Source organism: Euleptes europaea, chromosome 1 (assembly GCF_029931775.1).
Source record: "Euleptes europaea isolate rEulEur1 chromosome 1, rEulEur1.hap1, whole genome shotgun sequence".
Classification (NCBI taxonomy): Eukaryota; Metazoa; Chordata; class Lepidosauria; order Squamata; family Sphaerodactylidae; genus Euleptes; species Euleptes europaea.
Window position 1 is genome coordinate 87931054 of NC_079312.1, and position 26000 is coordinate 87957053.

Sequence of the window (26000 nt, forward strand, 5' to 3'; positions counted from 1 at the left end):
GATGTGGCATCAACACTGGAAAAATGCTCTTTGTATCTACTGGAACACAGCATGTGCAGAGAATTTCAGCTGTAGGAAGGTTCACTTTGGAGATGTTCCTAAGATATGCTGGGCCCAGACCCTTCAGGCCTTTATAGGTAGTGCTCAACCCTTCAGATCTGTGAGAAAACCAGTAGTGCAACTGAGAGACAACTGGTGAAATATGCTTAACACTATAAAGTCCAGTCATTAATCAAATGTCTTTCCATGAGTGCCTTCAAGAACAGAGAAAAAACATGGGAGTCTTTATAGTAGCAAAACTGGAAATTAATTTAGATGATACACAATGTAGAGTCTGTCAAAGTCAATGGGCAGTATTACATAGTCATTAGAGGGGAAGGAATTCCCATATGCAAGTGGCATCCTGTATCTTCTTTCAGTTGAAGACTCTTCCTCTGAAGTCTAAGTTTGGTATTTCCCAAAATAGAATGAAATTGTAGGTCGCTGCATCAGTCCACAGGAAAATCCAAAATCAAAACCGATAAAACTGATAGTAAGTAGTTTAGCAGTGGCTGCTGCCTGGATCTGCAGAATCATAGCAGGGTCCAAGAACATTTTCATTCTTTAAACCTCTTCCTTTAGAGAGAGGGATTCCTAAACATTGAATGATTCCCTGCCCCCCCCAACCCTTAAAAAAGCCCAATCCAGGAATTATACTGCATTGAATTGGAAACATTCCATGAAAGCCTACTCTGAAAAGCTATACTCTGTATTGCTTCTGTTGTTTCTCTTCCTTCCTCACTTCAGTTCTTCTTACCTCTCATTCTGTTCCTCTGCTCTTTTCGTTGTGTGCTCTTTGTCAGTATTATTTTATTTTAAATGGTGTGTGCTTAAACTCCATATGCTTTCTTCTTCATCTGTTTGAGTGAAACTTTCATAAATATGGATGGTAGCTTCTTGAAACATTTTAAAATTTGATCTGTTTTAAGAAGAGACATCATATTCACCCTGGGTAAATTGAAATAAACACTATATTTTATGCTTTATTCTTGAATTCTTGAATTTTAAGAATTATTGTAGAAAATGTTTGGATAAATCTGAGTTCCTCAAGCCACAAAGCATTTCAGCCTTCTTTACATCTAGAATCCACTTCAATCAGATAGTCTGCATCGAGTTCCCAACCCTAGCTGTACACAGAATGAACATCCATGCTGCCAGACCTAGGAAAGATTAAAAGAGCACACTGTTGGCTCTAAAGCAGTCTCCATATGATCTCTCCCAGTGACTTTGTATCCATGTGAAAAGGTAGTGGGACTGAATAGCAACATCAAATGATGGGCAGTTGCTCATTTTTTTCAAAAAAGAAAGAGGAAACTACAGGGAATCAAAGCCAGTTATAAAAGCCAGGGGGCTTTCTACCACTCTGTTGGCGTAAACTGACCCAAATTATAATAGAACGTACAATTTGCATATAGGGTAAGTGGAGTGTGGTCCTACATTCCACCTCTTCCTTTATAACACACTGATGTCGCTTGCACTACCTTGATTGTCAGTTTTCCTCTAAAGGGAAACTGGTCTTCACTGTCTGAAATCCATCAATTTTCTCTCTTTATCCTTTTCCTCTGTCAGCTGCTTAAGTAGCAAGGGAGGAGACCAAGAAGGGCAAAACTGAGCCCAGCAGTGCCAGGGAAGGTGGGGTATAAATTTAATAATAAATCAAATGAACATGCAGACTTTGTGAGTGTTATTTCTACTGAACTTTCTGATTAAAAGATTTTTTAAAAAATTTGTTAAAGCTGTTCTTTAATGTGTCCGTTATTTGTATGCTTTTAATTCAAAAATGATCAAATAACTTGTGGAACATTGCAAAAAGCATTGCAAAATTGCTTTAAATATCACAGTTTTCAATTAGTGCATCACAAAGTTCCAGTCCTTCAAATTAGTGCATGTTTTAAAAGCTGTCATAATTAACAGACTTATTTACTTCATTTAAACTATCCGTTTCTTTTCAGTGGGGACCCAAAGTAGCTTACATTGTTCTCCTTCCTTCCATTGTATCTTCACAACAACCCTGTCAGGTTGGTTAGGCTAAGCGTGTGACTGGCCCATGGTGACCTTGCAATCTTCCATGGCAGAGTCTCTCATCCTAGTCCAATATGATAAATACTATACAAAACTGGCTCTCATTTGATGGCTGTACTGGTAATAGTTATACAGCAGTCAAAGGGGTTGTGAGAGAGAAACCTCTGAAGGAAAGTGAACCTTTAGATTTCTCCTTGAAGAGTGTTGCTTTTGGATAATTGACCTTGATATTTCCTTATACAAGGTTTTTCTTTTTTCAACTTTAAATGGCTGTGTTCATATATCCATCAGCCTCTGTGTATTCAGCTCTAGGAATCCATCCTGTAGGTCACATGAAAGTTTCACTTCGTACAAACGGTGTTTTCATGTGAAGGCAATGGATACGAGGCTCCAGCTTTGGCTTTCTCAATGAAGTAGCTCAAAAGAACCACTGCAGTTTAACAAATCATGATGGCCGCATTACAGCCTTATGTAGAAACACCTGTTCATACAAATAGTTCCTGTGTATGATCTCGGGTATAAACCCACCAACAATATTGTACTCTCATAGGCAGTTGTTTGGAGGCCATTTAATGAACTTATGATCAGAAGGATATTCAGTTTTTGAGGAGGGAAGTTATTTTTGAAGATGAGTGCAAGGGTAACACCTTTTTCCATTCTTGGTTTGTAGAAGTGGAACTATAGAAACTTTAGCATAAATTTAACTATTTTTACAATGGGCTTAAAGTGGTTTCTTACTAATGTAAAAACTGCATCCACTTATTGAGCTATGGATCTATGCTTGGTTGTACTGTGCTTACTAATTTTGTTGAAGAGTTAGGATCTTAGTAACTTAATTGTTAGTCTGCAAATAGAATATAAAAAATTCCAACATGACGTCTCTGCCATGTCATTATGTTGGGTTAGACTAAGTTTATACTCACTGCTGATCATGGTACATGGAAGAAGAGTCCACTGAAAATGGTGGTTTATTTATTTTTCACATCACCGATCTTCCTGGCATCCTCCTTTACCCAGTAGTTATTGCTGACCCTAGGAAAGTTTATTCCAGGAGTTGCAGTACCTATGTGGAATAAAAGCCTCACAGGTCAGGTGGCTGCAATGGGGAGGGGGAAAGGGTCTGAAATCACTCTCTCCTGCCTCTTGCATGAATGAAGCTCTGCTGATGGAAGAAGGGAGGAACAGTTTTTCCCTACTGCAGCCTTCTGACTTTTGTGGCATAATAGTGACTCTAGGAATAAACTTTCACAGGGCTGGAAATGGTTGGGGGGGTGGAGGGGATGAGCAGTCTCCTTGCTCTGGATCCAACCTAGTGAATCTACTTCCAACTAGTTTTAATACAGAGCTGAGTTGAATACTGTTCTTTGCCAGTTTTATCCTGTTTACCATATCCAGACAGGACCTGTCCTTGCTCTTCTGGCTCTATCGATTCACTACATCTTGCCCTTTTGGAGCGCCGCTTTTATGAGGAACTTCGATCACATGATATCTCCCCCCTTTTAACATACAAATCTAATGGCTCTGTGTCTGACATAATGCCTTTTCTACTAAGCGATAGGGATCCCAAGGCTACATTGTCAGTGGCAAGATTTGTTTCAGTCCTTATATCCCTCAAACACTAGATATATGCTGCCCAAGATCAATGGATCAAGGAGCTTCTAAGGGATAAAGGAAAGGAAGGAAAGTATTATCCTGTTAGTGGTGATGTTTTAAGCCCTATGATCAATATTGATAAAAACTGTTTTGTGAACACATGGGTAACAAAAGCAGAGTTTACTGAACAAAGGCTTATATGTATCTAGGCCCGTGTTGGCGAACCTATGGCACATGTGCCAAGTCTGGCACGTCGAGCCCTCTCTGTGGAGGCGGCGGGGGCTTTGAAGGGAGCGCGGAGCCGTTCAAAGCCCCCCCTTCCCTGGACTCCCCGCCGCCAGGCTTTGAAGGGCTCCGTGCTGCCTGCAGGCAGCGCGGAGCCCTTCAAAGACCCCCCCTTCCCTGGACTCCCCACCGCCGGCCCCCCTTGCAGAGCTGGGAGGAAACCTCAGTATTCAGGTTAAATTACCGTGTTGGCACTTTGTGATAAATAAGTGGGTTTTGGGTTGCAGTTTGGGCACTCGGTCTCTAAAAGGTTCCCCATCACTGATCTAGGCAATAGGTTTCCCATTTACTCAGTGAACCTAGCTGTAACCCTTAGAGTTTATTCAAATCCCTAACTGCTGATGTTAAAGGACAAAGCTTGGGACGGGCAGCCTAAAGGGGATGTAGATCCACGGCAGCCAGGAGCAGCAGAGCCAAGCCACCTCCAAGCCACTCCAAGGCTTCCCGGCTGCCGTGAAGGGAAAAAACGGTATTTTAAAATGAAAAATGAAAAATGGGGGGAAATGCCACATTGAAAACAGTGAGGCTGTGCCACCAAAAAAAGTGGTGCAGCCCCACCGGCGCTCAAGGGAGCGTTCCCAGGTCGAAAGGTGTTAGGAAGCTGCCCAGAGGCAGCTCCGCCCCCCAGGAACACCCCAGGAACTCCTCCCCCATGCCGACACGGCCGTTCTCTTCTGGGATTTAGTTCCCGGAGTGGCTGCACTGGTGGCGGGGGCCGGCAGAGCTCCGTGGCTCCTGGACACTTGCATGTTTGCCCCTGCATGTTTGCTACTTTATCCTGTGATAAAGTGGCACATATGCTGGCCCAGAGTCACGCTGGCTCCTAAGGAGATTTCCCACCCCCCCAGGATTGCAGCCATAATTTTTTGGAATACAAATCCCACACCTGAAGAAGAACATTGATTGTTATGTTATTACCCTTGTATATACTTTTCCTATCCTTTTTATTCATCCATAGAAAAGTTCTCAAGAGCATTCCTACATATGTTTACTCCAAAACATTATTACCCGAATCTAAAGCATCCCGACACCCAACTCAGTCTTGCAGCATCGTGGGGTAATTGCAATTTGGGAATCGAAAAGCCACCCATGTCCTGCTTGGCCTGTGCTATTTGCCATCTAACCTTATGATTCTTACCTCCCCAAATAAATTTATTTATCACTAGTTGTACCCGGCCACGCGTTGCTGTGGCCCAGTCTGGTTAAATGGAAAAGAAAGAAAAGAGAAAGCGCACGTTTCTAATATGTTTAATTTCACAATGCTTGTGGGTATACAATATTTTTTGTTGTTCCATTGTGCAGATATAGAGATTGTCTGGTTTGCCGACTGTAGAACACGCAACATATAATTGTCCATGTGAGAAGCAATCCGTGTCTAGATCTAAACCGCACAATTCTAAAGATTGGCCCTGAGCTTTGTTGATGGGGATTGCAAACGCCAATCGAATTGGGAATTGCAATCTCTTAAATTGAAATGGCATATCCGTTGGAATCATAGGAATGCGAGGAATGAGGACATCTTCACCTTTGAAAGGTCCTGTCAAGATTGTTGCTTCCATGACGATGCTCGTGAATTTTTTTACTGCAAGCCGCGTGCCGTTGCAAAGCTTTGGCTGGTTGATATTTCGCAACATGTTAATTGGCACGCCGATTTTCAATTGCAGTACGTGCGGTGGCATCCCTGGCAGATCGAGTGAATTCAAAAATTCTGTTGGATAATTAACCGCTTCATCTGCTTCCACAACAGTGTCGACGGACTTGTATGTGACTGCCTCGCTTTGAATGTGAGACTGAATAATATTAAGTTTGTAGACGTCTTTGTTCTTGGCCGCAAGAATAGCTCGTTCACACAGCCAATTGTGATTCTTATAATTGGTTGTAATATTGGGAAATACTTTTTCAACCAATTCTTCTTTTGACGTCACTAAATTGCAGAAGTTATGAGGCAATGAAATTCGTCCTGAGGTCAGATCAACCGGTACCTTTCCGTTCCCAATTTCCAGCAATTGATGTGAGAATATCTCAGCTGATCGATCGTTTTGCAGCTGGACACGCATATTTGTAGTTAATTTTAACGTCTTAACGTGTCGCCACAAAGTAGGTAAGCATTTCAGGCAAGCATTTATTTCGTCCGCTGGTGTCGATCAACGAATTACAGGTAATGTTTGTCTGAAATCTCCTGCAAGCAATATTAATGCGTTCCCAAATGGTCTGATGTTTCCACGCAAATCTTGCAATGATCGATCAAGAGCCTCGAGCGATTTCTTGTGCGCCATTGTGCATTCATCCCAAACAATAAGTTTGCATTTCTGCAATACTTTTCCCATGCCGGATGCTTTGGAAATGTTGCACGTGGGAGCTTCAATGAATTGCATGTTCAATGGCAATTTCAAAGCGGAATGAGCAGTTCTTCCACCTGGTAGCAATGTCACAGGTATTCCGGACGACGCAAGAGCTAAGGCTATGTCATTTTGGGATCGAATTGCTGCCAGAATCAGTCTAATTACGAACGTTTTACCAGTTCCTCCTGGTGCATCTAAGAAGATAGCGTGTGTTGCTTTGACATCCAACAGATGGCGCTGTTTTTCAAAAAAAGCATTTTTTTACCTGTCACAGGTGTGACATCTATATAATATAGGTATATAAAAACGCGCATATTTGAATGCAACGTTGTGTCAAAATTTCAAAGCAATCGGTGAAGAACTTTCGGAGATTTAAGATTTTGAACAAACGAACATTTACATTTTTATTTATATAATAATAATAATAATAGATAGATAGATATAGAAGATTGCTGGCCACTCACCAAGAGTAGCCCCAGGAATTATTATGAGGATGTTATACAGCAGATGATTTACTTTTGGTACCACATTCATTTTAATTACGTTAATGTGGCCCATGATATCAATTTTGATATGGTTGTCCCTTGAATATATCCAGGTAAAACGTTATTTACTGAAGAAAGTTTGTAGAGGCAGGTCTGTGAGAGGCCTTTCAGATTTCGAAATGTTGGTTAAGGGCAGAAGACATATGTTTTCTGAAGTCTATGAAAGGGGTCCCCATCTTTTTGAGCCTATGGGCACATATGGAATTCTAATTACATGGTGGGCACAGCAACAAAATGGCTGCCGCAGGAGGTGGACCCAGACAAAATGATTGCCACAGCTTAACTTCAGTAACACAGTGCAGATCTTTGTGCCAAAGCAACATTTTAAAACATCTGCACAGCCAATCAGAACCCTTGCTGGACAAAGGCCCTACCTGCCTCTGCCCACTTCCTAAAAGCCCTAGGCGGGTACCAGAAAAGGTTTGGTTGGTGCCATGGTGTCCACGGGCACTATGTGGGGGACCCCTGTTCTATGAGCTGTTGGTTCAGCAAACTGCCTGTGGGTCACATTCCACACTTCCTCCTCAATTGTGATTCAAGATACGAGTTGTCTGATAGTTTTTAGAAATATGTCTTATCTTGGGTATCACGTTTTGCTATATCTCTGTACTTCAGGGAAAATTTGTTTAAGGTGATCCATGAAATTTATCTTACTCCCAAGAAGCTTGCAAAGACGTATAATACCACTAGTAATTGTTGGTTTTGTCATCAGCAGTGGACAGATTTTTACATATTGGGTGGCCTTTTCCATGCGCCCTTAATTACTGGAATAACCTAGAGGGAATAGAGGGAAGAGTTAGGGATTAGCATGCCCTTAAATCCAGAATTCTTTTTGTGGAATCACATATCTGGTTTTCCTGTGATTATATCAGGAAATCCTTTTAAATCTCATTACAACTGTGTGACTTGTTTTTGCTTGGTATTGGAAGCTAAATACGGCACCAGGTATGCAGGAATGGTTAGGTAAGGTCAAAGAGGTTAATATAATTATGAAGTTAACTATTTTACAGAAAGGTAGCTGTCCATTATTTAATCACCTACGGACTTCTGTTATTAATTGAATTGAGTGAACTTTGTAAATTTGTTTTGCATAATGGATTTAAGAATTTTGATTATGTAACTTTTTCCAGTATGGAAATTAATAAAAAAATTAAAAGCAGACTTTAAATACTGATTTACTTGTGTTTTAAAATGTCTGCCTTGAATTGTCTATATCAGTGGTTCCCAAACATTTCGGGCCACGGCCCCCTTTGTTCCACAAGCTCAACCCCAGCGCCCCCTACCCTATCCAAAACACAATTGAAGAGGACCCCCTCTAGCACACACTGCCCCCTTGCCTCTTAGTGCCCCCCTAGGTAATCCCACCCCCCTAGGGGGTGGTACTGCCCACTTTGGGAACCACTGGTCTATATCAAGAGTTTGCGTCTTCCTATGGCTTCAGCCTTATTACATTATCCCCACCAAACTCGGTCTGCATCAACTCAAATTGCTGAGGCTTGCACTATCAAATGTATAAAGTAACCCTTTTTAGGACTGTACTGTGAATATACTCCTGAAATCTAGGATGATTGCACTACCTTTATTTTCCATCTGATGAAAACTTAGTGCAGTTCTCAACAAACTTTCTTTACATCTAGGAACCAGACTTGTTTTTTCAGCCTTCAGGGTTTTGTATTGTAATGAAAACATTTTCTAATTATTGCTACTGGAAAGCCTAATCCTAACCCCATTCACAATTTCTGATAATTTTATTAATAATACAACAAAATCTCTGCCTAGATATTTAAAAACCCCAGTTGTAAAAAAAAAATCAAGTAGGAACCAAAGTTTAATCTATAAATACACCCAAGTGGCTGTTAGGATCTCAATGAAGGCATTCTCAAGATACATACCTCTTTGGTGCTGCACCTTCCATTACTTAAGGCACATTAATTCAATATGAATCTTGTAAAATGCCTTTTCATGCTTTGCATATCCACTCCAGCTCTAACAGTGAGGATGTGGTGGAGCTTTCCAAAGCTGGCAGAGTCTCTCTGCTTACATCCAGGGGGAGGGGAAGTAGAGAAGAGCTGTCCAAATCAGTGGCAGCTAAAATAAGAAGAAAAGGGGATTTAAAAAACACAGATCCTTTGTCTCATAGTTTGGATGCCATTGCTCCAGACATCCCTTGTTCATCCCTCTCCTCAACTATAAGTGGAATGCTGTGGCTAGCTTTGGAAAGCTCCACTCAGTCTTTCTTGTTAGAGGAAGGGCAACTAGTGTGGTGTAGTGGTTATGAGTGGAGGACTGTAATCTGGAGAACCAGGTTTGATTCCCCACTCCACATGAGTGGTGGACTCTAATCTGGTGAACCGGTTTTGTTTCCCCACTGCAGATTTTTGCAGCATCTGGCCTCAGCCACCAGAAGGCAAAGGATGGCTGCTGGGTCAGTAGTTGGGAAGGGGGAGTGGGCCAGCAGGCAGGGTTCCTCAGTCCTGATGGGTGTCATTCATCCATGCTAGGTGACCACAGATACTCCCATTGTCCTTATTTGCTGACACCGTATCCCGAGGATGACTGTATGGGAAGGCGCCAGTCAATGAAGCCCCTGGCAGTCGCTAAGCTCTTCGCCATCTGTGCTATGTGCCACAGCATGGCCATCTTCCAACTGCTGCCTCAACCCCTCATAGGGTGTTTGTTGGAAGGTCCCTGGGTCAGGGGGCAGGAGGACGCACAGCTGGAGGAGGCAGTGGCTAGGCAGGATGTCAGAGGTCACATAGAGCGTGAGCGGGTATTAGAGCACATTTGGTGTAGCAGGTGCCTTGCCACTCAGCCCACCTTTTGGGTCCTCTATTCTGTGGTGCCCTGGGAGAGGGATGACCCATCAGCCACAGAATGAGCAGAGCCCCATTGTGTTTGCAGCGTTTGTAGGAAATGTGCTGCAACCCACAACACCACTGCGATCCGCCATTGGCATGCCTGATCCCACTCTGCACCCAAGACAATTGCAGACAGTCACCCTATGCTGGGAGGGTTTTTTGGGGGACCCTCCTACGTCAGTGTCGCTCAGCTTGGCACCTGTGCAACCTGGCCACAGCCACCTGGCCGAGGTCGTGGAAGGGGGAGCCTGGAGCTGGGGCACTGATCCCTGCGGCTGTTTGCTGCTGCATAGGCATATGTCACCAAGCCAGGCAACCAAGATAAACAGAGGGGCTGGTCAGTGGGACCTCTAGAGGCAGAGAGCGGCGCTTTCCAAGGCTCCCTCCAGAGTTTTGTGTTCTGCCTTTTGTTTTTCTCCACTGTAAAGGGGATGGGGTGCCAGTGATGTCAGAGCTGGGAATTCCCATGTTCCATGAACAACAAATGTTCTGTTTCAACAGTTTGTGGTTTTGTTTCTGCTGGCAAAGGACATCTGCAGAAGCAGAATTTTTTTTTTTTTGAGAGTCCTGCCAGTTTGGCTAAGGAACTGAGTCATGAAAGGAACCGCACATCCGTACAGATGGCTGATTCCTCCATGGGCAATCCTGGTCACTCACCTCATGAAGGGTGGGTGCTCCTAGCTCTGAGAGCACTAGGCCCTGAGATAAGCAGGATCCCCCTGGAACCTGGTACACCATCCGTTTCAACGACATTTATCATTATGGTTGCGTGCACAGTAGCCACAACACTAATCCTTTTTTCCTAATGGCCCCATACAAAGCCCAAGCTCCACAGCTTTGTCTCACTCTTTCCCTTTATTAGCATACCCAGATGGAGCTGAGGTTTTTGGAATCCACCTAGCCCTCTCAGGCCTCCATAGTGCTAGACCCCCTGAAATTGACCAGCATTGTTTTCCAGCACCAAAAGACAGCTGTCCAATCAAATGCTGGCAGCGAGGAATTTCTAGCGGACTATGCCACCTGCTTTACCCCAATACAGGTGAATTAGGGCCACCAGTGTCCAACTATGTTGTGTGACTCCATAGAGCCAGTTCCAGGTGTCCTCCCAATCATTCAGAACTTTCAGCAAAACCTAGTTCTGAGCTGACTCATCCCTTTTTGATATACTCCTAGCCCCAAAAACAAAGCTAATTTTGCAAAGAGTACTCCACATCCTGCAGGCCCTCCATGCATTGTGTGTGTTATTGGTTGGAGGTACACAGTAAGGGGCCAAGATCGGATGTATGACAATTACCAGCAGGATGATTACCATCCACTCAGTGGGCAGATGGCACCAGCTGTGGTACAAATCAGCCTCTCCCAAACAACACCAACACACACAAAGACACAGTTGCAGCCAATACAGACACTTTATTGGAGGGCTCCAGAGGCAAAGAAGGTCAGAGATGGGTGTTTATGCAAAGTGCTTGCCCAGTAGTGCTAAGTGCTCTCTGTGCTTTTCCTGCCACCAAGGTACCTTGGCACTCACTCTAGCACATGACATGGAGCTGTCAGAGAGCATCCCATGCCACACAGTCTACCTCATGAGTTGTGGGGCGACCTTTCTGGGGTTTTTGTAGGGCTAGGGGAGGTGTGATAGGTAGGTGTGGGGTGGGGGCTTGGTCGCCACAGGGGAGGGAGGTGATTGGTCGTCCCTTAGTCAGCATCCAGAGCTGCTTGGGGCCTCATGGCCATGGCTGCAGCAGTGTGTGTGGGGGGGGGGGCTTGCTTTTTGCCGCTCTGTGGTCGCCTATGGCCTTCACTACCTTTTTTCTTGGCACATTCAGGGGGCATTCCCAGGCAGAAAGGCATTCGAGGGCGGACTAACTCTGGCCGTGCCCCATGATCTGCCCAGAGTTATGCTGGCACAGAGCCCTGGGTGCAAGAGCGGTGCAGGAGTGCTGGGGGCCTGCTCTGGTGTGAGGGTTGGTCGACTTCCTAAACCCATTCCCCCCCTTAGGATTGCGCTGTTAATTCTACATATTCTGAGTCATTTTGGATATGGCAGCCTAAAATAAGATAAAAGGAATAAAGAATGTGCTTCTTGATTTCAATGGATTTAGAAAGATATTAGTCTGCTTAGGATGGTTCTGACAGTCTACTAAGTCAGCAACTTTAATTGTCAATAGTTGTCCATTATCATCTGTCATCTGCGATCATTTATTCAGAATCCATTTGTAATGTATGTATCCTTTCTAAGCTGAGGACTCTGGATATATGCTGGAAAGTCTCCATGACATAATGAAATGTAATTTAAGAATAATTTTGGGCTAATACAAATCACTTATTAAAAATATGTGATCTGAAGTCATTTGTATCATTTCACAGTATAAAATGTTTTCTCGCTTTTTGATAAAATGCCAAATTCCATCACCTGGATGATTTATTTCTAAGCCTTCTCTGCACTGAAACCACCATGTTTTGCATTGTTATTTCCCAACTCTGCTGTAAACTGGGCATCTTGGATAAAAAAAAATGTGGACATTTTCAGAATACTTTTATTTTGTATGGGTTCTTGTAACTCTTCAGTCCTTCATCTTGTAGTGTTTAATATCAAAGCTAGTGCGGTGTATCATTAAAATGCTGCTTCTTTTTAGAGTGTCCTTGACTTAATTGTGATTTTATTCCTGAACAACAAGTGTGATAATAAAGAGACAGGGAAGAAGAGGATGAATTGTAGAAATTGAAGTTTTTTTCCAAGCATTAAATCTGGCTAACCTATTACCATTTATATTAAGTCAGTCCAGTTCTGAGAATAACAAGCATGTGGACAATTCTTTTACCTCTGTTGTGATGCTTTTAAAGAAACATGTGACAACACATTCAGCATTGATGATTGCATGGTGTTATTATAAAACAAGAGAGCCAGCATGGTGTAGTGGTTAAGATGTCAGACTAGGATCTGGGAAACCCTAGTTCAAATCCCTACTCGCACTGTGGATGCTTGCTGGTTGACCTTGGGCCAGTCACATACTCTCAGCTGTGACCCTGGCTAGTATTTGGATGGGAGACCTCAAAGGAATACTGGGGTCATGATACAGAGGCAGGCAATGGCAAACCACCTCCAAATGTCTCTTGCCTTGAAAACCCTACTGGGTCCCCATAAGTCAACTGTGACTTGACAGCAAAAAAAAAGGTTTTTTTTATAAAACAAGGTCAGCAGCAGTTCCTCGTAGACGGGGTAGTTCTCCTTTGCCCTGGCACTGTTATTCTACAGAAAAAGAAAAAGGAACTACTGCTTTTTGGGTACATTAGTAATTATATACTCAGCAGTACCTAGCAGCAGTGGTTAAGAGAACTAGCTGAATCAGAATGAGCTTTTAAAGTATGTCCTCGGTTGACAAAAAGCAAAATGTGCATGGGGCTGAATGGATAGTATCTGATTAGTATTCCGGGGATATCTGCAATGAACTCTCCTCGCACAGTGAAAACACAGTAGAAGAGCTCTGTCACAGATACAATGAATCTGGAAGCTATATGTGAATGTTTCCATGATAGAGTATAATAGCATAGCAGAAAATTGCAGTAACTCTGTTTATCAGAGACATATTGTGTACTTATTGTTAAAGATTGATATCAATGAAACAAAACAGGCTTGATTTTAAAATGGCCAATAGCCTCTATCCTTATCCTCTCATCAGATAGAATCCAGTAGTTAAATGAAACGCCAGTAATTGATTCAAATTCTTTAGTGTGAGTGACAGACTTATATCGTACAGTAATGCCTTGGTACCTAAAAAAATGAATGCCCCCCTTTCTCCTGTAAATATTGATTGAAATATTAGTTAGCTGTGCTAACTTCTCTGGAATTTTGCAAGTATATATGGCTTAATGTCAGTTACTGTAATCGTTAGATGTGGCTAACATTTACAGCTTTAAAATATTTTTTAAAATGTTCAGTCATACAGATAGATGTAATCTTCTAGTCTGAGAATGAACAGTTTTTGCCAGCAGACTTTGTTTTACCTTCATAAACACATTTCTAGTGGCTTATTTAAAAAAAAAAAATTTTTTTTTTAGTTGCAGATCGTTTAGGCTGTGATTCTCGAACACGGTTTCAAGTTCCTCCAAATACCAAACAGTGGATTGCCCTGCTGCAGCGAGGAAATTGTACCTTTAAAGAAAAAATACTGCGGGCAGCTTCACACAATGCTTCAGCTGTGGTAATTTACAACAATGTATCCAGTGAGGAGCCTGTAACTATGACTCATCAAGGTAAAAGCAAGGATACCAGATCCTTTTCTTTACTCTCTTAGCTCATTTACTGCATGTGTGGTTTACGAGAACTATGAATAGTATTCAAATGTATGACTTGTTTACAGATGGCATGCACAAATACTTAATATTTGCTTTCATTATCAGTCATTATGTTTGTCCCACAAGGTATTTCATTGCTTCATTTGTGTAATTGTAAGCATACCTGATGGTGCTTAAACGGTCAATGTCTATCAGCCAGGTGACTTTAACACATTGCCATGGCTGCTACGTGAGAGCCTGTGCATTCTCACGCTCTCCTCAGAGGGATAGCAGGGGAATGTGATGAGACTTTCCTCTGTCATTAGAGAGGTTGAAATGAAAGAAGGATAGGCATTGGCAGCAGGGTGAGGGTTACCACCCATTAAACACATTTACAAGTTTTATCATGTTAGCCATGATAAAACATCCTGCCAAAGGCATATAGGAGTGGTCCCCAACATGGTGCCTGAGAGCCCCATGGCGCCCGCCAACACCTTTTCTGGCACCTGCCAAGTGTTTTTAGGAAGTGGGCGGGGCCAGGTAGGGCTTTTGTCCAGCAAGTCTTCTGATTGGCTGTGAAGATGTTTTTAAATGTTGCTTTTGCAGCAGCTGCCACCACAGCACAAGGATTCACACTATGTTACTAAAGTTAAGCTGTGGCAATTATTTTGTGTCTGGGTCCACCTCCTGCAGCAGCCATTTTGCTACTGCACCCACCATGGCGTGTCAGAATTCCAAGTATGCCCATAGGCTCAAAAAGGTTGGGAAGCCCTGGCATAGGTATCTGTAGAAGTTATCTATGTTTGAGGTACCTTTTAGCAGAATGCCTGTCTAATATTTGGAGCATGTATTCCAGTATTTAGGTTTTACTTTGCACACTGGTGTTCAGTTTTTAACTCGCAACAAGAAAATACCATAGGTGTAGGTAGCTGTAGAAAACTTTGCTCAGTCAATAGTCTTGTTAAATATGGTTGCATTCTCTAACCCAGTGTTCAGTTGTACTTCTTCTGAATCAGAATTAGTTCAGATCCACAGGACACAGGGTACAAACAAGATCAAAGCTTTGTCTTTGAATAAATTTCCTGCCAATAGACCTCCAGTGAAGTAATCAAGGAAACAAGAGTGAGCAATTTTAAAGCACACGAGAGGTATTCAGACACAGATTGGTTTGTTAAATGAGAACAGTATGGGACTTTCAGCCTTCCTCACCTTTTGAAATTCCTGGTGATACAATCTCTGATTCTATTTTTCTCTTTATCTTCCTCTATTCTCCTTCTCCTTGCACTCATTCCTGTTGGCCATTCCATGTTCCTTTTATTCTCTTTTTCTAGGTTTATCTCTCCATCTATCCTAATGCATATTTATCTCTTTTTAAAATTAATGTTTAATAGTAGCACTTATGTAATAGAGAAAAGTGGATTTTACACAGTCTAATACTTTCATACACCTTGCATAATTTCCATAGTTTGCATATGTTTCCAATATCATTCCAAATGGAGATCATTTGAAGAGCAATAAGTTTAAGCAAATAAGGTCTTTGATTTTCATTAACCAGTCTTGTCTAGAATTATCTTCTATTTCTGCATTCTTACAAAGACTAATCCAACAACTGTTGTCATGTACAAATCAGCTACTTGTTTTCCTTGTGGCACTGAATCAATATAATTAAGAAGAAAAAACTCTGGTGTACAAGGAAGAACACCTAATGCCTTTTTATCCTGCCTTTCAAAGTGGCATACTTGATTCTGAGTTCCCTATTTGACTTGAGAATGACAGGCCCAAAGGCATGCAGCAAGCTTCAGGGTATGCTTGAACCTGGGTTTCTGACATACTCATTGGTATACCACACTAGCTCTACCTGTGTTGCCTCCTTTTAGGCTCTTGAGTTTGGCCAGTGTGCTACCATATAATATAAAACAGGGAGTGCTTTCTGAATGGTGTTGTAGAAAGTGGAGTCTTCTGAATTTCTCTTCTGAATACAGTTCCTGACTATCTGCATCTGTTCCTGCTGCATTTATATAACATGCAAGAACTTGTCACTAGAACTTCATCTGTACTTAAATGGTCAAGCAAACAGTATTTCTCTTGTCTACTAAACTGCCAGCCGCTATGGTTCAGTGTGATAGTTGCCAGTCAGTTACGCCCCTGGGCTTTGGGTTGGTCATTTAACAAAAAATTCATTCTAGTGAGAGGCTGTGCCTCAGAAACTGCAGTTGACACACTCCAGGGATCTCTGCAGATGGGGGTTCATGTCTCCTTATCACATACACAGCATGTAAACAGTCCCTTAAGAGGAAAACACATCAGAAATAAAGGATGGCTGTTTCTTTCGTATTACTTTAGCCACCTTAATAGCCCTGTTTGGAGGATGCTGTCATGAACCACTGGCTGAATTTCATGGGCTCCTACCTTTCCTTGATGGAATGACCTGTTCAGACACTCAGATCACCTCTCTCTTGCATTTGAGCCATCATAAAGCAGCCACATATTAATCCTTCTCTTCCTGGCCTTGATCTCTTAGATAAAATTCCAAACTCAAAATTGGATCCATACTCATGCAGGTGACCAGGTGTTCCACAGTTCTGCGCAAGAGGCCAGAGTCTTTTGAAAATCTATAAATCTTTCCTTCCTATGAGCTCCTTGTGCCTTTCTTGACATGTAGTTCTAGGTTTGAATCCTGGATGTAGTTACCTAGCAGCGTGGGCTAGGATAATTCCCTGTACACAAGCATATCTGAGAGTACTGTGCCAGAATTAATTAAAGGAATTGTTCATGGACAAATTACACTATTAGCTAAATGCTTGCCTCTCACATGGCACAAACTGTCTTGCCAGTCATTTGCCTAGTCTCCCACCCATGGTTGATTTCTTGTGTGCCTATTGCTAATTGTTCCAGCAGACCTCATTATCCATCTCTCCTATCTCCCCTTTATGTAGCTCAGTTGCATCATTTATCATACTAAGAGAAATCAAGAGGGTTGAAATCTTATAGCCAAGGCATGAGATGGAGTTCTAGAATCAAGTCAGATGAATGAGGTAGCTGACTGACTTTTACTAGCAGAACTCCTGTGCTTTTGAAAGCTGTGTAATAGATAGCAAGGTAACAGGTACCTATCTGCCTATTAAGCAACATGTAAAGTTACAAGAAGTCTGCTAGGACAAGAGAGTTGACAAACTGAGTTCCAAAAAAAAAAAGCAACTGAATTCACACAGGTAGCTGCTGTTGCTATAGGCTTGAGGTCTATAATGCACGGGGAGTGGGGAATACACTTGTCTTTGTGCCTGTTGGATGGCTGCCTGCTAAGAGATGAGGACAATGAGTAGGGGTCAGCAGCTGCAACAGACATCATTTAGGTTCAGGTTCTCAGTTAGTGATAGTGATTGTGTGACTAAGAGAATGGCTAAACCTAGGTGCTCTGCTGGATCCCATGTCCTCCTCCTCCTCCCCCTTTGGTGTTATCCAGACTTTCAGATTCCCTTGTATGGGAGGGGGAGAGATATCGTTATTGAGACAATGGTCTCCATTCAGTGTCTGGCGTTATGGTGGATCTTTGTCTTTAGTTCTCTGTGTGCTGTTCCATGTACTAAGGCTATAATCCTGCAAAGCAAAGAGTATTTGACCAGCAGTGTGAATAGAAAACTGGCTCAGCAGGGAGAGACACTTACTTTTCTCAGTTTGCCCCTGACCCCACCCAATTCTTTCTTTACATTGGCACACTAATGGTGGGTTTATATGGTTGTGTATCTAATATTTTACTGATGCAACTCTTGAAAGCACACCAGTGCAAAGGACTTCATTTGTGTCCTCTAGCCCTGTAGCGGCAATACAGAATTGTGCTGTGACCCTTTTCTTAAAGCTCTCTAAGAGAGTAACCAACACTACAATTAAAGACAAGGAGATATTAAAAGTAATTTGACACAGCTGTTACTCTCTTCCCTTTCACTGCCATTTTCTCTCCTGACCTTGCTCTCTTATCACTGAGCCCAATGCAGATATTCGTCTAGTTATGTACCTTGGGAGCTGTGATTGGTAATAAAGATCTTCTATTGTTTTGCTACCTAGTTCGTGATGTGGCAGAAAGTCATGGTAAATGGTTAACATGTGTGTCTCTACGAAATTGAAATACTTGCTGTTGGATAATAGATATGCAAATGACATTCTAGTTCATTCCTAATATTTCTTGCAGTTAGTGAACCAAACACAGTCCCAACAGAATTATGGCAGGCTACAGTACTTGGTTGGTAGACTGTGTTTGGATTGTTGCAAGTTATGCAGGTGTGGTTTCAAATGTAGATTTGAATAACATATTTACTTGAAAGTAGGACCGTCTATCTGGAAAAATAGAGAGCTATCTTAAACTCACATAAAAGGTCATTAAAAGTTGCCTGCTCCTCTCTCTGTCCCATATATCCTTGCAGCACTCTGTCCCCTTCCCAGTATATGACCCAGCTGATCAGCAGGGCCTCGCTTCTAAGCCTGCTGTGTGCTACTGCGCCCTCTTCATCCCCCATCAGCTGGGTCGTGGTACATGATCCACCTAATCAGTATAGCATCTCCTGAGAAGGTAGAGAGAGCAAGAGAGAATGAAGCGAGGAGGAGGACATGGGTGAGGTATAACCCCTTCCCCTCCCTATCTGAGGACTCTAAGAAAGGGGGGGGGTCAGTGGGGCAGGAGTCTACCTATCCTTGTTCCTCCCATAGTGAGTTACAGAGGGTCCATTCCAACTGTCCAAATAGACTAACTGCAGGTACATCATTACTGAGAAGTTTATATCCTTTCAGATATTTTGTGTATTACATGTAAACATTTTATGTATACTGTAACTTTCCTTTTTTAAAGGGAGTGATCTTTAATTCAGGATTGTTTGCTTTTTTGTATATATACAGCAGTTGTTTTAATGTGTACATATTTTAGATACACTTTTTTTTCTTTTGTAGGAACTGGAGACATTGTTGCTGTCATGATAACAGAATCGAAGGTTAAAGAGATCCTGAATTACTTAGAAAAAAACATGTCTGTCCTAATTACAATAGCAGTTGGAAACCGCCATCAAGCTAAAAATTTTAATCGTAGCTCTCTTGTTTTTGTATCAATATCATTTATAGTTTTGATGATAATTTCTTCAGCGTGGTTAATATTTTATTTCATCCAAAAGATCAGATACACAAGTGCACGTGATCGAAATCAGGTAACTATTCTTTGATTTCTACATCATATTTAAAATTCAAATAATACATGGTATTGTGAAATGGTAGTATTCTGATATAAGATTGTGGTACTAACACCAACTGAAATCCCAGAATATGAAGAAGGCCATATTAATTGTGCTGCTTTCTGAATGTTTGCATATCTTGATTTTGGGTGCAAAAATAGTGTTTTCCAGAGGGCATGAAATATTTCCTGGAAAACCTTCTAACAAGCTAATGTTCACCTTATTTCAGGCCTCTTGCCCTCCTATCTACTACTCTTTCACCTGTAATATTTTAAACTGTGAGTTCTTCCCAGGAATAGTTAAAACAATTCAGAGCCAATCAGAGTTGGCTATTTGCTTATTTTTCCAAGGCCAGCTTTAAGGAAGCAGTGTGGTCACTCTCAGTGGGCAAACACTTCATCCTTTGTAATATAATGCTTCTAGAAAACACAGAGCCCTGACCTGGATGGCCCAGGCTAGCCTGATCTCGTCAGATCTCAGAAGCTAAGCAGGGTCAGCCCTGGTTAGTATTTGGATGGGAGACCACCAAGAAATACCAGGGTTGCTGTGCAGAGGAAGGCACTGGCAAACCACCTCTTAGTCTCTTGCCATGAAAACACCCCCCAAAAGGGGTCGCCATAAGTCGGCTGCGACTTGACGGCACTTTACGCACACAGAAAACACAGAAGGGGTATATGAGTTTAACACTGCTGAAAATGAAACTCCTCACTTTGGCTCAGCCCTACATATAAAGAAGCAGAATTATACAATTTTCATTTCATGTTGGTTACTTAAGTTCACGTAGGTTTTCCCCCTCCCAGTTAGTATAGCAATTGCCTTGGGCTCTGGAAACATCTGAAAGCATGAATGAAGTGACACCTTGAAATCATGAAGTGATGTCATTTAAAAATATAGGCAGGAAGTCTGTGCTAAGAAGAGGCTAAATCCTATTAATTCTTCCAACGTATACTTTACCATTTATTTGGGACTCATTCAGGGCAGGTTCCAATGCAACATGTTTTTAACTTTCTCCATGCTAGAATGCACACCTTTCCCTGTATTACAAGTGAATCGGAATAATTCTCACCATCTGTTTGAAGGGAGGGGCCTGCATTCTAAAGGGGAATGGAATTCTTTCATTTTGTGTGTAGGAGTTTGCTGCATGGTGTGCAAAAGGAACAACTTTTCTCTGAGAGACAATGGAAAGTGGCACAGCTTAGTGGTGGAATACATAGTTAGCATGTACAGAAATCATAGGATTAATCTCTCATACTTCCAGTTACAGTGATCTGAGATAGCAGGTGATAGGATTCTGCGATTCCAAGGAGGCATTGTCAGAGTAGATGGAGCAATGAGACTGAGCGTAAGGCAGGTTCATACACATTTAGTTCAGAATTTCCACATTTTTGTCTGCTCCTAAGATGGAGGTATTATGCTCACAACTGATAGAAGAGACTTCTTCGGTATATAGAGCTGCTCATGGATGATGAAGTAATTATAGAAGAGACTCTTAGTTAACGCTGTAGCACTGGAGGTTCCATTGAGGTATCTACGCTTCAAATTACCTATGTTACATTAGAAGTTCCTGCATGTAGTCACCATGACAATATGTCTATAGGATGATGCCGAATAATATTGTTTCACCTTGCAAAATGTTGCAAAATTTTCTGTGGTAACTAATCTGTATTTTTGTCTTTTATTTGACTTAATTAGAATTACATAATAAATTAACAGAAATATAAATTAACAAATATTTGAAGTAACATTCAACTAAAAATTTATACTCCACTTAATTACATCAATTGAGCAACTCTTGGAAAGAAAGTTTTGCCAAACTCCATTTAGTTGAGATGTATCTTTCCCTCTTTTTAAGAATGTCAGTTTGATTACCAAAAAGGTTTCTTTTCATTTCATGGTCTATTCTTCTATTGGTGAAATATTTTCTCACTTCCAATACCTCATGAAGGTAATTCTAAGCTGCTGTTATCATATGAAAGTTCATAGTTCAAAATTCTTTCGGAAACATGGTGTATAGGTTAACATGATTACCTCAGAGGGAAAGGGAAACTCCATACCTAATCCACATTTCATAATGTCTACAACCATCAGCGGCCATCCCACTTATGCCAGCGCTGCCCCTTTTTCTCCTCTTTAGCTCTTTCGGGCAAAGAGCTCAGAAATGCACTGTGAAAGTTTGAAATGCTGGTGCCTTATAGGCCACACACGTGACCAAGTCCTTCAGTTGCTTTTGCTTAGCTAGTCCTGTTGTTCCTCTTAAACTAGATCAGAATGCAGCTGTGATTTTAGCCAGTCATCTTCCACTTGCACATAATTGCTCCATCAGCACTCCAAGAGTTTTTATCATATCCAGTGTCAGCATTGGAGATGATGGGTGTGGGATTAATGCAGGGAAATATGATGAACAGATTTATAATACAGATAGATTACATGAAGATCAGTGGAAGGATGGGAGGGATATAGAATGGGAAAATGTGAAGGGAAAGAGAGTGGGAGTTGTATGGTATAAAAGTGAAAACAAACGGATAGAACAAGTTGCTAAGGCAAGGAGGGGGGTAGGTACATATGTAGAATTGTTGCCTGAATGGTTAACTATAAAAAGACCAAGCCAGGATGTGATGCTTTTTTTCCTCCTCTTTCCTGAGCCTCAAGTTTTTGTCATGGGCAGTATTAAATGGGCTTTCATTAATATATGGAGTATGTTGGCTTTCATAAAATATATGCATGGCATATTTATTCATTCATTTATTTAATTCATTTGTAACCTGCCAATGGGGACCCCTAGCAGCTTACATTGGTCTCCTCTTCTTCATTTTACCCTTAGAACTACCCTATGAGGTAGGTTAGGCTGAGATAATGTGACTGGCCTAAAGTCACCCAGTGAAGTTCCATGGCTCTAGTGGGGATTCAAACCTGGGTCTCTTGGATTCTAGTCCAACACTCTTAACCACTACACCACACTGGCTGTCACTTCTTACTTTGGTTACAGAAAGTTCTGTGTGTATATGTTGTAAAAGGCAGGGTTGACATGGGGATGTATGTCTGTGGAATGAGGTGTTCAATTCATTTCCAGTGGCTATCTATAAAAATGAATTTAAAGAACTACTGTAGGGCTTGGCCATGCCCTGGATTTTTAAAAAAGCTTATGAATAGTGGATTCATTGCATATGCAATATCAAATACTTTTAAATGCCTTCTGTTTCAAAAGAGGTTTACCATGCAACTTGTGGGGGGGCTGTTTTAGGAAACAAAATCCAAAGTTCCCTTGGACAAGTGGTTCTGTTCTTTGAATTCTGGCCAAGAGTTGGTGCAACACTGGCATACAGTTGTACAGAACATGCTGTAACGTGGTTTTACCAGTAAGAGCATGAGAATATTAAATCCAGATAATTTTTTTACTACCCCCTATTACTGTTCCCAGTTTTATAACAGGACTTATGAATTGGATGAAATGTGAATACAGATGTGACAAAATGCAGATGACAATGACTGCATTCATGCATCAAAATACATTGGTTTGTTTAAATCACAGCTTTATTGAAACCATGGCTAATCTGCCTGACATTCATAAACGCCAGTTAGTTTGCTGCTTGCCTCGTTTCTTGTTTCAAGCAGAATCCTTGTGTGTTATCCCAGTGTCTGATGAATGGCCATACCTCTGGCAAATCTTCACTGCTGTGCTGCTTACTTGGTTTAGGTCAGCTTCAATAGCTGGGAAGAAAATGGGGTTGAAGAAGCCTAGAGCAAACTTCCTTCTTGCTTTTGGCTGAGGATCATCAGCCTCCACTGTTTCTATTCAGCTGTGTCACAGAATTCCTGATTTAAAAGAAATAATGTTTATAATCCTCGTCCCCTTTCTGTTGTGCAGTGCCTTCTCTCTCCCTGTCAGACCACTGTATACTGAAGCACATTCCTACTTGATGAGTCATCACTTTCACAGGGTGGCTAAGGAGAAGAAAGAGGAGAGAGTGCCCTTAGAAATCGCTGTATATGATAGCTGAATACAGTTGGAGCAGCAAGATTTTCTGTCGGTATGGGCTTCTCTCTCTGGATGCAGCAGTCTGAAAGGGGCTGGGCTACCAAACAAACTGGGATTTCTGCATTCAGACATCAGACAAATCAGTTAGTATGAACCACAGCCAGATACAAACCATGGCTTGGAATAACATTATTGTACATTACTTTTTCTTAGCAATTGGTTTCTAAAGACATTTATATAAGAGGATAAGCCAGTTAGGGGGTTTATTTTTCTTTGAAATATCCATTCAATTCTACAAGTTCTTATTTCAAAGAGTATCCATTGACAGTTTTGGACCTTACTCAATACTTTCATTTACCAACTTTTTTATTAATTCGGATATTGTATTGGTTTGTTTATTTGCTTCTTATATAGTGTGGCTTTCTCATTGAGATACAAGGTGGATCACATAACTAGAAGACAATGTAACAAAAACAGTAAAATACATGCAATCAGCAGTACATGAAAAAAAGAAAACTGCCTAGCATTTTCATAGACATTATGGTTGGAGTCCTATTCGCTTTATAAAAATGCCCTCTATAATATTTCCATTTTATACATTCTTGGAATGATAAAAGTTTAGGGTACTTCCTGACCTCATCAGGCAGGCCATTCTACCAAATGGGAGCCACAGAAGAGAATGCTCAGATATGGGCAGCATTAGACTGTATCCATTTGTGGGGTGGCTCCCATCAGAAGGCTTTGCCCAGACAAACAAATCTGTCACGATGGAGCATATTGGGAGAGTTGGTCCTGGATATATGTGGGGCCTTGGTCATGAATGGTTTTGTAAGCAAGAACAAACACCTTGAATTGAAGCAAGAAACTAATCTATAACCAATAGAATAGGTGTAATATATTCTGCCCAAACCCTGATAGCAGCCCCTCATAGTGGACAAAGCTGCAGAGTTCTGCTACAGCTGGAGTTTCCAAGCTGTCTTCAAGGACAGACCCAAGTAGAATTCACTACAGTAGTGTAGCCTCAACATTACCATGGCATGGATCAATGTGTCCAGTTTGGCTGGGTTAAGGTAGGGAGCCATCCTCAGGCTAAACAAAGAGGAAAGAAAGAATTTTTCACAGCTAAATTAGCTTGCTTCTCTTTTTTTTATTTAAATTTTTATTATATTTTCAAACATACAAAAAAAATTACAAACTAACAAAAATATATATGACAATATAGAAAGCCAGATAATAAGAATGATCTATATAAAAAGTTTTAAAAAACCCGAAATACATTTGTTACATTCTTATTATATTTATTCTACCCATTTTTTCCCACCACCCTCCACCAGTGTGCCCTTAATCCCTCCCACCACCGTGTTGAACTTCCGGAGAAGTGTCTAAACAGTTTATTCAGTACATTATTTTAACAATAATATAAGTTATCAAAAAATTGAATCTACAACTCGTTCACTATATTTGTAAAATTCATTTTTGCCAGCTTGTCCCAATATGCAAAGGCTTTTGACCACATAGTTTTAAATTCTTCCACATCCTTCCCATGAAGGGAGTCTGTTAATTTAGCCATCCGCATATATAACCATAATTTTTCTCTCCAGTCCTTAATTAGAGGTCTATTTGTTAGCTTCCAGGATTTTGCAATAATAATCCTTGCCGCTGCAAAACTATATTGACATATAACTCTTATCATTCCTATTCATATTATCTTTAGGAATTCCTAATAAACAAAAAGCTGGGTCCATATTTATTTTGATATTAATTAAATTATTTGTCTTCCTTACTACCTTTCTCCAAAACTTTTTGATTTTTTTACAAACCCACCAAGCATGCATCAAAGTTCCTTTTTCCATTCCACATTTCCAACATAAATCAGAGTTCCCCCCTTTAAATTTACTAACCATCACTGGTGTAATATACCATCTATAAAACATCTTATATAAATTTTCTCTTATTTCATTAGTAATTATAAATTTAAATTCTGCTTTCCATAATCTTTCCCAAACCACAAGATTAATATTATACCCCAAATCTCTCATCCATTTTATCATGACTGGTTTGATCCTCTCTTGCTTCAGATTTGTTTCAATTATAAACTTATACATCCTTGCTATTTGACCTTTATTTACCATATTTAATATCAATTCCAATTTAGATTTATTTCTATTAAACCCTATTAATGTATCTTTATTAAATATATCCTTTAATTTATAATACATAAACCAATCTCCAATCTTGAGTTCTTCTCTTGTTTTAAGAGTCTAAATATCACAACTAAACTCAATAATATCCCTATAATTACCTATATCCAAATTAAGCTGTGTTCCCCTTTTCATAAATGCTTCTATAGGATTAATCCACCCTGATGTTTTAAGTTCCCAGCATCTTTTATACCTTTTCCAAATCTGTAACAAGCTATTCCTAACAATATGAGAGTTAAAATCTCTGTTTACTTTATCATACCATAAATATACATGCCAACCAAATCTAATATTAAAACCTTCCATTTCCAACAACCTAGTATTCTCTAATAATATCCAATTCCTTAACCAACCAAAACAAGCTGCTTCGTAATACATTCTTAGATCTGGAAGACCCAAGCCTCCAGTTTCTTTTAATTCAATTAAGTTGTGATAAGCTATCCTGTGTCTTTCTTTTCCCCATAAAAAATTCTAAATTTCCTTGTCAAAGGCTTTTACGGTCAGAGTTCAGTGGTTCTTGTGGGTTATCCGGGCTGCGTAACCGTGGTCTTGGTATTTTCTTTCCTGACGTTTCGCCAGCAGCTGTGGCAGGAGTAACACTGAAGGACAGTGCCTCTCAGTGTCAAGTGTGTAGGAGGAGTAATATGTAGT

The 26000-nt window shown here is 40.9% G+C and overlaps 1 protein-coding gene across 2 annotated transcripts in view; it reads left to right on the forward strand.

Annotated features, from left to right (window-relative positions):
* Nucleotides 1–26000, forward strand: part of RNF130 (ring finger protein 130) — a 64057-nt gene that overhangs the window by 1866 nt on the left and 36191 nt on the right. For both annotated transcript variants that reach the window (XM_056865465.1, XM_056865458.1), the window contains exons 2-3: nucleotides 13744–13938; nucleotides 18898–19148. In XM_056865465.1, the coding sequence (XP_056721443.1) occupies nucleotides 13744–13938; nucleotides 18898–19148 (446 nt within the window). The remainder of the gene's footprint in view (nucleotides 1–13743; nucleotides 13939–18897; nucleotides 19149–26000) is intronic.